Below are 13,073 nucleotides of genomic sequence, written 5' to 3' on the forward strand. Positions count from 1 at the left end.
TATAAAATATACAATATAAAATTTCTATTCAAATCTAAGATGTGATATGATCTCTCTCCATGCTCACTGAAAATCAGTTATTTATATTTTATTTTTATTAATTATTTAATTAACTTCAAAAAATAAAAGGTTCATGTTTCAGGCATTATGAGGAGATTCTTATGTAAAGCGCTTTGAGTCCCCAGAAAAGCGCTATATAAATGTAACAAATTATTATTATTATTATGGGAGGCTTTTGTAGCTTTATTTTACAGTTCATATCTGTATGCATTATCTAATGGTGACTTCATATGCTTTGTGCTAATAGTTGAATAAAGTCGTTATTTTTTGGGTTTTTTTGCGCACAAAAAGTATTCTCGCTTGATAAACTTAAGATTGAGTCACTGTAGTCACTTGGACTATTTTAACGATGTCTTTAATAACTTTTCGGGGAACAAGTTTCAATCCCTTAGAAGCCTATGGAGGAGTGATCCAGCTCTCAGATTTAATCACAAATATCTTAATTTGAGTTCTGAGGATGAACGAAAGTCTTACGGGTTTGGAACAACATGAGGGAGAGAAATTACTGACAAAATTTACATTTTTGTGTGAGTTTAAGAGTTTAGTAAATGAGTCGGATCACTCTGAATGATTCATCAGTTTGATTCAAACTGTAAAGTAAAAACATTTGGGTCACACATATTGGGTCACGTTGTTGGCTCATTTTTAACATCGTTGGGCTATTTTAGTAATAACCCAGCTGTTGGGTTAAATACTGGTTCTTTTAACGAATTGAAAGAACCGGTTCATAAGTGTCATTCGTTCGGGAATCAGGATAATCTGGTTGCCCTGAATGCCTTTGATTCACTCAAAAGAGCCGACTCAAAAGAACCGGCTCATAAGAGTCATTCGTTCGGGAATCAGACTAGACACGATGTTTGTTGCTTATTCGCAGAAAAAACTGAATAGATATTTTTGCGTCACAAAAAACCTATAGGCTAGGTATACTGTGCTGTAGCCTAGTATACTGAAAGACGAGAAATGAGATTAAGCAATTGTGTGCCCATCAAAAAGTTATAATCAATATAAAGCAATATATCAGAATATTAATGTTTATCTTGAGGCAAAGCATCGAAACAGTTGGACCAATTTTCTCACATTCAGCAGCAACCAGTTGTGGTTATCAGAACCAGATCAATGTTCAATGTAAGTTAATCAATGATTGACCTAAGGACTGTAAAACTTCATGTATCTCTTTCCACTTTGCTGAATTTATGAGCCCTTTTAATTACCAGCTTCATCCAGCCCTGCAAGAGCTGTTGAGCATTGTTATTATTATAATAAAAATATATTATAATAAAATGGCACAGGATTCAAACTAAAGTTTGTTTAGCAAGGTGTATCATCAGTGCATTTCTAAACTGGAAGCTATTCCGCTTGTCCAAATGAAACGGGCCAGATAAGTAGGGGTGGATCAGGGGCATAAAGAGAGGAACAGGAAGAGATAAGCAGACTGTGAGAGACAGAGAGATTGTAGAGGCATCTAGTCAGCTCTTAGCTCTTTTCAGAGTCGTTTGTGAGCGACGCTCATAGGTTTGGCTGAGATATTTGGGGGTTAATGCATGTTCGTACACGGAGGTGAGATGCATGTGGGCTTTACTTGACATTCTGCTCAGAGGACCTCATTTTAACTCTTCTAAGGTTGAGAAGGAAAGCAGGGCCGTAAAATCTACATCTAAGTTAGCCGACTGAAATAAGTACATATATTTTTACTATTGTTATGCACTGAATATTCAATGTCATATGCATGACATTCTAATCTTAACGGTTAATGATTGATTGAGCTTCGGTTGTCGTCAGGAAAATAATCTAAATGAATAAATGCTCTCATTACAATCCTCCAGTGGAAACAACCATACGCACAGTTTTCTGTCATACGTTAGTTTCTTAAATGAGTCCCATTATCTTTATATCTTTATACAAATTCTTTTTGTATTTAAGTTAACAAATCAGCTTGATGCACTTATGATATTCTGAATATATAGTTGCATTGGTGAAAATAAAACTTTAAATGGATGTTGCTTACTTGATGCCCATTGTGATGCTCCTGCTGCAAATCAGTGGTATAACTTAAGTTTGTTTTCTACAATCTGAGAATGTTGCATTGTTTTTGACAAATGTCTTTGCTTTTTTTCTACAGATGGAAAAATACAGATTTAAGGCAGTTCTTTCACTATCATGTATTGTCATTGTTTTTGGCATGCTGGTTTTGGTGTACAGAAACAGTCCTACAAAGTACATGCACTTCCTTCCTCCAAAAATAAGAGCTCCTCCAACAAATAATACATTCAAAATCCCAGAGGCTTCAAATATGATTACACCAATCAATGGCTCAAAGCATTTCATGGTGTCTGCGTTTATCGACCACAGAATGAACGGGGTCATTCGAGTCATCAGCATAATCCACAGAAACAGTCTTCAGCCACTTTACTGTGTTTACTGCAGCACTGATCATGACTGCAGAACTGTTCAGGCAGAAGTCCAGATACACTCAGACCATTTTGGCTTTCCCTTTGGTGCCTCAGATGTGATTTGTAACGGTAAACACATGCAAAGTGCAACACACGTCCTCATAACAACTGATAATAAAGATTCAATTGACCACAGGATGGAGTATCTGCCAATTCGAAATAAGGTGGCAAGAGAGACTTTCAAGTTTAATTTCACGATTTGCATCTCCAGCCTTTTTGGTGACTACAACAATGTACTGCAGTTCGCTCAAACTATGGAAATGTACAAGCTTCTGGGTGTACAGCATGTGGTCATTTATAAAACAAACTGTGGACCAGACCTGGAAAAGCTCTTAAAACATTATGAAACAGAGGGGATACTGGAGATTGGCCTATCGACAAGTTTCTGAACCCGTCCTCAGGCTGGAACTTCCAGGAACACAAGGGCGATCTCCATTATTATGGTCAGATAGTAAAACTCAACGAGTGCATTTACAGGCACATGTATCAATCCAGGTACGTTCTCCTGAACGATATTGATGAGATCATCATGCCGTACAAATACACCAATTTACCACGTCTTATGGAGGATCTTCAGTCTGCAAATCCCAATGTTGGGGTGTTCCTCATAGAGAACCACATATTCCCCAAAACACAGTTTGAGGACAGTGGGAAGTTCAAACGAGCAGAATGGAATAATATTCATGGTGTCAATATCATGGAGCACATTTACAGAGAACCTGATCGAAAGAACGTTTACAATCCCAAAAAGATGATTGTCAACCCAAGGAATGTGCTGCAAACCTCAGTGCATTCCACTTTGAAAGAAATTGGAGGTTGTTACCTTGTTCCGTTTGATGTATGTAGGATTGTTCACGTGAGAGTCCCACTGCAGGGCCATCTTACCAAAGACCAACTGTTTGTAGACAAAAGAGTCTGGGACTTTGAGCAAGAACTGATACCGAACATTGACCAGACATTGAAGCTTTCTGGTCTCCTGAAGGTTTCCAGTTGAAATGTAAATAAATGTAAATAAAACCTAAACTGTATTGAAATGTTATATTTTCAAATAGAACTGTAGGCCTTAATATAAACCCATTCAGAAACATTTTTCTCTTTCATGTCATCTAGCTACTCATGGCGGAGCAACAGCATAGGCACCCTCTTAATCACCCTTATTTTTACCTGATTTGCTTCAGACTTTGTCAGAATAATGGCAAGACACGACAGATGTAGACCTGCATAAAGAAAACTTGATATCTTAAATAATGTTGGCATGGCAACGCCATTAAACTTCAATATTCTCTTTGGATGCTTTTAACATGCTTCAAATTGTATGAAACTCAACATGCACATAAGAGATATTAGCCAGTAAACATATGCAAAGTCGCAGAAACGGGCGTGGTGGAGGGGCTCAGTAGCGCCACCTTTTGACAAAAGTAGGGGGTAGTTTTGCCTACAATCATAAAAAACTGTACATACATTGTTCACATCAAGCCGCACAACTTTCTGATTTACAGTCATTAGCTCCAACCAACAGGAAGTCAGATATTTTGGTCTGAATGTGGATTTTTTTGCAAAATCAGCCTCCAAATTTTTACTAACTCCTCTTAAGTGGTTTATTTTATTCCCACCAAACTTTTTGAACATGATGAACGGTTTTGCTATGGCAAGGGATTGAGGGAGAGTAATTACTGACAGAATTTACATTTTTGGGTGAACTATCCCTTTAAGAGTTCAGTAAATGAGTCAGATCGCTCTGATTGATTCATATCAGTAGCCTGAATGATTCGTCAGTTTGATTCAAACTGTAAAGTAAAAACATTGGGTTATTTTTTAACCCAACCACTGGGTCACACATATTAGGTCACTATGTTGGGTTATTTTCCAAAAATGTTGGGTCATTTTTTTAAATCGTTGGGCTATTTTAGTAATAACACAGCTGTTGGGTTAAATACTGGTTCTTTAAATGAATTGAAAGAACCGATTCATAAGAGTCATTCGTTCGGGAATCAAGATAATCTGGTTGCGCTGAATGCCTTTGATTCTATCAAAAGAGCCGACTCAAAAGAACCGGCTGATAAGAGTCATTCGTTCGGGAATCAGACTATAGACTCGTCTTGTTGTTTGTTGTTTATTCGCAGAAACAACTGAATAGATATTTTTGCATCACAAAAAAAAAAAACATAAGTTGTTATACTGTACTGGTATACTGTACTGTAGCCTGGTATACTGAAAGATGAGAAATGATATTAAACAATTGTGTGCCCATCAGAATGAGGCAATATATCAGAATATTAATGTTTGTCTTGAGGCAAAGCATCGAAATAGTAGGACCAATTTTCTCACATTCAGCAACCAGTTATGGTTATCAGAACCAGATCAATGTTCAATGTCAATTAGATCAATGTTTGATCTTAAAGACTGTAAAACTTCATGTTTCTCTTTCTACTTTGTTGAATTTATGGTCCCTTTTAATTAATTAAAATGAATTGACTTTTTTTGTATTATTCTTATTTTATTTTCTGTTCATTCTACTTGCATTTATGTCTTTCTGTTGTATTTTAGAGACCTTACAGAAGGAGACACTGTAGAAAACATGCCTAAACACAAAGGTGAGATACTTTACACTTCAAACTTAGCCTATTCATTAATTTCAATAACTACAATAACATAAAATATCATAAAACTAAAGCTCAGGTTAATCTCTATTTTCATCTGACATTTAAAAGTCATTTTCACTTGTTAAATGTCACCATTGGCTGCCATTAATATTCAATTGTTGATGTCAAGAAGTTGAAATTCAAATTTCAGAAATACATTTAGTAAAAATGTTTATTCTTTATCAACAATGACGATCTAATTATATAAACATTTTTACTAGTAGCAATTCAATTGTTGATATCAAGAACACATTTGCACTAACCACATAATTATTGACTTAAAAAATTATGATTTTTACTAGTAAGAATTGTATTTCTGATATGTGAAAATGGAATTTTAGCTAATAAAAAATGGAATTCTTTATATCAAGGATTAAATTTCAATGGTAAAAACGATAATTCATGATATGTGTAATTGTATTTTCACTTGTTTAATATCACCTTACTGCCATTCAAATTCATTTGTTGATATCACAAATCTATTTCTTACTAGTTGAAATTCCAATTTCACATATCAGAAATAAAATTTTTACTAGTAAAAATCATATTTTTTGATGTCAATAATTATGTGGTTATTAGTGCAAAAGTCTTTTTCAGATTCAGATTCAGATACCTTTATTAGTCTCCAAGGGGCAATTCAGTTTTACAGCCAACCCATCCATAATAGTTAAAATGTCTGTTCTTGATATCAACAATTAAACTGCTACTAATAAATAAGTTTATATAATTAGATCGTCACTAGTATGGCAAGCCATTTTGACTTTTATTCATTCCCAGGATATGAATTCTTGATATCAACAATACAATTTTTACTAGTTAAAACTATAATTCTTGATATCTGTAATTGTATTGTCACTTGTTAAATGTCACCATTGGCTGCCATTCATTTTCAGTTGTTGATGTCAAGAAGTTGAAATTCCAATTTCAGAAATCCAATTCTTACTAGTAAAAATCAAAAAAAAAATTATTAATACTTAAAAAAAATGTCTTACCATATCACTAGTGATAATGTTAATTTCTGATATCATGAATGTGATTGTTAATAGTAAGAAATACATTTTTAGACATCAGAAATAACAAGTGTAACATGTTGAAATACATTTACAGGTATCAAGATTTGAACTAGTGACAATTGAATGGTTGATAACAAGAATTTTTATTTTTACAAAGCAATTATTGATATAACAAATTATGATTTTTTTACTAGTAATAATTGTATTTCTGTAAAGTGAAATTGTAATTTAAACTTCTTGATATCAACAAATTGAATGTTAATGGCAGCCTATGATGAAAATACAATTACAGATATCAAGATTTATAGTTTTTACCAGTTGAAATGTAATCCTTGATATCAATAATTTGTATTTCTTTGAGTGATGACGTCATTTTTGATATCAAGAATTAACATTATAACTAGTTAAAATTGAATTGTTGATATCAAGAGTTTATATAGGAATGAATAAAAGTCAAAATGGCTTGCCTTAAACGGTCCAACATGATCAGAGAAGTGCTTGAGTAACGTGTCCTTTACAACAAGATCAAATATGTAACATTAAGGTCCCAGGGAACGTTCTCAGAACTATAGCAATTGTTCTGGTTCTTTCAATGTTTGGTTTGTGTCTCAGAGTTTGTCGTCAGTGATTCCTCATGGAGTCCTGAGTTCATCCAGGATCTTCTCCCGTCTGCGGAGCGAACGGCTCTCCTCTATCATCTGTCATTCCTGTGTCTGGGAGGATTCCCGAAGCTGGAGCGTCTGATCCGAGACCGAGCTATTGACACACAAATGCTGTTCGGATCCTCTGAGGCTGTTCTGCTGAAGGTGAGACTAAATCATCATGTTCTGCTTTACATATCGTAAAATGTAAATTCTGTCATACTTGCCCTCAAGTTGTTTCACAACTATGCTGTTAATTTTGACATGCAAGTGTTATGTGAAAAAAAAACCCCATCAGTTTAAATGCTTCTGAAATTGTGAACTAGTGTTTTATCTTTCCTAATTGACTGACACTTATGGAACCTCATTTCCACCTTGAAATGTAAGGTAATTGCGCCTTTTACTTAACATTCGGACTTTTCCCCTCTGGATTCTGCATGTGTATTCTGTCAGGTATTCAGACTTGTGCGATGTAAACTCACAATTGCAAGAAAAAAATGTCAGAATTGTGCATTTAAAAAGTTGCAAGTACCTACTTTTTTATGGGAAGCAAGCTTTCATAAATATTTGTGAACTGGGCCGTTGTTTTTTATGGTTCTTTTAAACTTATCCTTGTGGTTAAATGATGTTTTCTCGTAGTGTGTCGGCACGAGCTCCAACCTGGTCACTTCCCTGTTCCCGATGCTGACGAGAGCTGTTGAGAAGAACAAACCTGTTTTGGCTGTGAAATCCCCAAACACAAAATCAAGACTTTGTAAAAGAGTATAATAGGTCCTCTTTAAGAAAATTGTTCAGTGATTGTGTTGATGTGTTTGAGTAATCCGGTCCACATCACTGTATATTTTTCAGGTATGATCAACAAACCCGAAGTGTGAAAACATGCACCAGTGATGTGTATCAAGAACAGACAGAGACCGAAGAGAAAATAACGAAACAGACTGATGAGATGAAGGGTCTGGAGAACGCTCTGGCCAATCTTGAAATGGAGCTGAGAAATACTTGCAGAAAAATGGAGGAACTTGACAGAAGATATCGAGACAAAAACCAAGAACTGCAGGATAACATCAGAAAATATGAACAAGACAAAAAATCTTCCTGGTTTTCCAGGGCCTTTATACCATTTTATGACCTCTTTCAAGATTACTTTAACATGCCTGTTATTGCTGCTAAACAAACCGAACTGTCGCATATCGACTCTGAAAAGAACGGTCTGCGAAACACAGAGTGGAACATTAAAGTCCAACAGACTGATCTTCAGCTGAAGATGGCCAACTCCAAAATAAAGCTGGGTGAGTCTCTCTGTGCTCTTAAATTATTATTATAAACAGCATGATATGCACACAGATGCATTTGCTGTATGTTTATAAGTTCACCCAATGATGTCTCATGAATCAGAATCTGTTGTATGTCGGTTGTCCAGGTGTGATTCCCAGTCCTGTCCACCTGACGGAAGTCCAGCGGTGTCTTGATCAAATCCGACAAATTCTGGTTGATCTTAAAAAGTTCTGGGAGAAAGTGGGTGTTATGCTGGACACACTGAAAGAGAAGACCTTTGTTGGGGAGGATCTGATTGAAATGTGTGACATGAAAAATGAGTTTCTGCGCTCCATTAAACAAGCAGGAAAGGTTAGTTAGACGCTGAGCAAATGTAGTTTTTTGTCTATCAATAATGCACTCTGATTAATAGTGTACAACTGACGCTATATTTTCCAGAATCCAAAGCAGGAGAACATTGTAAACTTAAACATAGACACAAGTGTCTAATCATTAAAAGTCATTTCCTGTAAATGTATTTATTTTTATCTACTGTCAATGAAACCACAAAGTATGTATTGCTAACGCGTTATTATTATTATTTCTGAGATAAGGTACAAACAGTATATGTGACAGTGACCACATTTTCATTCACTCCTTCTCCATATAGTGAAACATTTCTTAAACTTTAACTTTGTTCATCGGTCTTTAATTACTCGCCCTTGTGTCACTCCAAACCCGTAAAGACATTCATTCATCTTTGGAACAAAAATTAAGATATTTTTTAGGGATGCACCGATATGAAAATTTTAGCCAATACTGATAACCGATCATTCTTTATATTTGAAAGCTGAAAACCGAAATATTGACCAATGAATCTAAATCCAAATTTGTATATAATTTCTGAGAGCCTGATTACAAACAAAAGTCTCAATATTGATCAATATTGAGTTAAAGTAATGGAAAAAAAATTTTTTGCCATGACTTTTGCAGACTTTTACTGTCACTGTATTACAGTGAATGTGTTGTGATTAATGTTGGTGTGCTTTAATCTTTCAGTACTGGAAGAGATTTGGTGATTGCTGTTACAGAGCACAGAGCATCTTCAGCGTTCAGTCTAAGGACGCTTATAAATTCCTGGAGATCAATCCGTCTTCCCTCTCGGAGAATGAAAGGAACGCGCAGTATAATCTATCATGGAGAAGCTGAAGAAGATCAATCCTCAGGGCTCGTCTCAAGCCGACATCACTGAGTGACAGAGATCTGACGATGCCTTTTAAATGCTCCTTATAAGGCATATATTAAGGCATACAATTTATCTTATCCTTTTTGTAGTCTTTACAACTGCTCTTGCACATGTTCAATTACTGTTTTATAAATACTCTGTAGATTGGTGTATGTTAGGAATAGTATTAGCCTATTTCTATCTCAAAATGTATGGCTATCTCTGTTAAAATTGCTTTGCATTTCATTATGGTTTATAAATCTTGTGATCTGGTCACATGACTACTGTCACACAATAAAAGCCAAAGACATTAAACATTTCATTGTAGCCAAATCATTCAAAAAGTAATTTCTAATGTTTCAGTGCACATCACCACAGTTAGTAACTCCACAAGAGACACCATTATTTTATAGTTTCTACAGCTTAAAATGAGTAGTGCAAAAAACACTGGAGTTGTATTAGTCTACACACCCCAAGCGCTCATGAGCATTTATAATAATAATAATCTTCCTCTTAATATTTTTCTCCAACACCAAACATTCTTCATCCAAGCCATTTCCGCTAAACATGTAAATCTCCACAAGTAAAAAAGAGTTGCAGATAATGTGGTTATTTTAACAACAGTGGAGACAATATGTTGATGCATTTTCTAGAACACAGCAGAAAATATATGACTCCGACGGTTCGACTAAACCGGACTAGTGCCAAGATGTGCAAATTTATGTGAAGTAGAATGTAGCCTATATGCTATTCCGACCTCTGTGGTGTTATGAGCCAATGACGTCATTTTATTGTAACTCATCTATTAGCTCAAAAAAATGTACTTTAGAAATAATGGTAATAGCCTGTGTAGGTTGTGTATGTCCAGTGGCCAATGAGATAAAAAAAATTAATGCAACAAAATAATTTTCTCTATATTTGCTCTGTTGTTCACTTGATTTACACCTGATACACCATGAAGTCCACAAGTCTGTAGGCTGTTCTGTGAATTTTAGAGTTGAACGTGTTCCCTTTCAAGGGAACTCACGCAGCGTTGATTGACGCTTTGGGAAAGCTCAATGCTTTACGGTCAACACCTCATTATACGGTGCCCATTTCACCTTGGTGCCCTCAGGGGGCCGGTCTGCCCAGCGAGCCCATATTGGGCGCTAGGATGCTCGCCCGTCTAAGGTTGGCCCCAGTTCGGTTGTTCCCTGTTGGTGCGCCACTTCAGTTGCTCGAAAAACACCAGGGGCCGGTTTCACAAAGCTATTAGACGGTCTATAGTGTTAGACAAGTCTAAAATTTGCTCATAGACTAGTCTAATGCAAGTTAGACTGTTTCACAAAAATAAAGACTGACTTAATTTAGACCAAAAAAATTAGACACCTTTCCCCCAGGCTAACACAGGTCTAAGACTCTGTTACCTTGGCAACCAGCAGTAACAATCAGTTACATTACAAACAGCCAAAAGAAAAGGGAAAATGGCTCATAATTTGTGGTTTGCTAACGACGTTATGGAGAGAGCTATGAGAAGGGAAAGGATTTTTAGGGACCGCAGTAACCTACTGGAAATATATAATAATGAGGACTTTTCTTTTCTGTATGTCTTTAACGCTCCGCTCAACGGTCGGATTAACGCTGTTAACTGTCGTAGCAATATTTTTCCAAATTAAACATTTCTTCTTGTTACTACATTCTGTTAAATTTCCCAAGTAAAATGTCCTTGTAACTGTTATACTCCTCCAACAAACACATATTTTCCGCTGGGGTAAACTGCACTGAGTGGTTGAATACACTTACTCGATCCGCCATGTTTTTTGTTTTGAAAAGCTTCTTATTTTACCCAGAATGCATTGCAGTGTAGTCCTACTTAAGATAGTCAGAGTCTTAAGTGCTTTGTGCAACGGTCTGATTTAGATGTCGATCTGAAGTCTGACTATCTACTATATCTAAGCCATAGTCAAAGACTATCTTTGTGAAACCGGCCCTAGAGGCCAGTCTCCAGAGGCTGGTTCCCTTAGTAGATTTTCTGGCAGCGTGGAAGCTACTGCCAAATATATTTTGTTGGGTCCTGCACACAGTCGTAATGGGTTACACTATTCAGTTCGGGTCTCGCCCGCCCAAATTTATGGGGGTCCTACTCATAGTGAAAGGCTCTGGTTATGGAAAAGGAGGTAAAAACTTTTTTGGTGAAGGGGGCCATAAAATGTGTACCTCTTCCCGACAGAGAAGCTGGTTTCTACAGCCGGTATTTTACTGTTCCAAAGAAAGATGGTGGTTGCGTCTCATTTTAGATCTGCCTCATCTGAACCAGTCAGTCATGCATCTCAAATTCAAAATGTTAACTTTGGTTGGTATTGTAAGAAACTGGTTTCTTACAATAGATCTCAAGGACGCATATTTCCATGTATCCATCCTTCCACAACACAGGAAGTTCCTGAGGTTCGCTTTCAGGGGCGAAGCGTACCAATATCGGGTTCTTCCATTCAGTCTTTCACCAAATGTGTGGATGTAGCACTGGCCCAATTACATCTTCAAGGCATCCGCATCCTGAACGATATCGACTTTAGATGTCGTCCTTGCTCACATGAAAATGTTGGGGTTAAGGTTTAACGCCAAGAAGAGTGTGCTTTCTCCAACACAGAGGATCACTTTTCTAGGCGTGGTATGGGATTCGGTTACAATGCAAGCACATCTTTCCCCTGCGCGCATGGAATCGATCCTGTCTGGCGTAAACCGAATTAAGCTAGGCCAGTCACTCACCTTAAAGCAGTTTCAGAGACTGTTGGGTTTGATGGGAGCAACGTCTAACATGATTTCATTTTGCCTGTTGTACATGAAACCACTACAGTTTATGGCTCTGGACCTGGTTCTCCTCGAGGGGCAACCCATTTCGCATGATCGAGGTGACGCGGCGCTGCTTACGTGCCTTGGTTGTGTGGAAGGAACCCTGGACCCGATGCTGGGAGTTCCTTGTCATGCAAGATGCTAACGATGGATGCTTCCTTCATGGGTTGAGGAGCGATTCTAGAAGGTTGCTCAACTCAAGGTCTGTCTTTCTTTCCTGGCACATCAACCGCCTGGAGATGATGCCGGTCTTTCTTGCTCTCAAGAATTTCCTCCCAGACTTCAGGGGCCACCATGTGCTCGTCCACTCAGACAACACGTTGGTGGTTGCCTACATAAATCATCAGGGGGGTTTTGCATTCGCGTCCACTCAGCAAACTGATGCACTAAATCCTTCTGGTCCCAGGGGAAGCTGCTGTCACTCAGGGCAGCTTACATCCCTGGGTGCCACAATCAGAGAGCAGACATCCTAACGATGTGATGTAGCAGATTTGGAGATTGCTTGGCCAGGCAGAAGTGGGTCTGTTTGCATCTCACTGTCCACTCTGGTTCTCCCTCGTGCATCAAGCTCCTCTCCTGGACTGGATGCTATGGTTCAGACATGGCCGAAGCTATGTCTGTACGCATTTCCCTCGATCGCTCTGCTCTGTTTCTGGAGAGAGTTCAAAGGGGCAAGGTCAGTCTCACCTTAATTGCCCCGCGGTGGCAGGGCTGAGTGTGGTTTTCGGATCGTGTGTCTCTCCTCGATGGCTCTCCTTGGGAGATTTCAAACAGAAGGGACCTTCTGTCCCAGACAGGGGTCTCAATACTTCACCCCCACCCAGAACTATGGAAGCTGTGGGCTTGGCTTCTGATGGGCCCAGCTCATAGATTCTGGTCTTTCAACTGAGGTTGTTGAGACCATTCTTCACTCCAGAGCTCCTTCCATGAGGAAACTGTATGCCTTGAAGTGGAGAGAG

The 13,073-nt window shown here is 37.7% G+C and overlaps 1 protein-coding gene and 1 pseudogene across 1 annotated transcript; both read left to right on the top strand.

Moving 5' to 3' along the window:
• The first annotated feature begins 1,528 nt into the window (after positions 1–1,528).
• LOC143725853 (uncharacterized) lies at positions 1,529–9,605 on the top strand. The gene is made up of 8 exons (XM_077218672.1): positions 1,529–1,617; positions 2,180–3,507; positions 5,058–5,104; positions 6,778–6,971; positions 7,446–7,560; positions 7,656–8,095; positions 8,227–8,432; positions 9,120–9,605. The coding sequence occupies exons 6-8, from the start codon at positions 7,753–7,755 to the stop codon at positions 9,267–9,269; spliced, it is 699 nt and encodes a 232-aa protein (XP_077074787.1). The 5' UTR covers positions 1,529–1,617; positions 2,180–3,507; positions 5,058–5,104; positions 6,778–6,971; positions 7,446–7,560; positions 7,656–7,752; the 3' UTR covers positions 9,270–9,605.
• LOC143725846 (uncharacterized) lies at positions 2,039–3,533 on the top strand (annotated as a pseudogene).
• Positions 9,606–13,073: the final 3,468 nt, after the last annotated feature.

The sequence above is a fragment of the Siphateles boraxobius genome, unplaced genomic scaffold (assembly GCF_051911475.1).
Source record: "Siphateles boraxobius isolate OS27281-9 unplaced genomic scaffold, OSU_SipBor_1 12, whole genome shotgun sequence".
NCBI lineage: Eukaryota > Metazoa > Chordata > Actinopteri > Cypriniformes > Leuciscidae > Siphateles > Siphateles boraxobius.

Bases quoted from the DNA above. Each gene is read 5' to 3' on its own strand.
- LOC143725853 (XM_077218672.1), top strand. From the start codon at position 7,753: ATGAAGGGTCTGGAGAACGCTCTGGCCAATCTTGAAATGGAGCTGAGA. The intron at 8,096-8,226 runs GTGAGTCTCTCT...TCGGTTGTCCAG, and splicing joins CAACTCCAAAATAAAGCTGG to GTGTGATTCCCAGTCCTGTC. The intron at 8,433-9,119 runs GTTAGTTAGACG...TTAATCTTTCAG, and splicing joins CCATTAAACAAGCAGGAAAG to TACTGGAAGAGATTTGGTGA.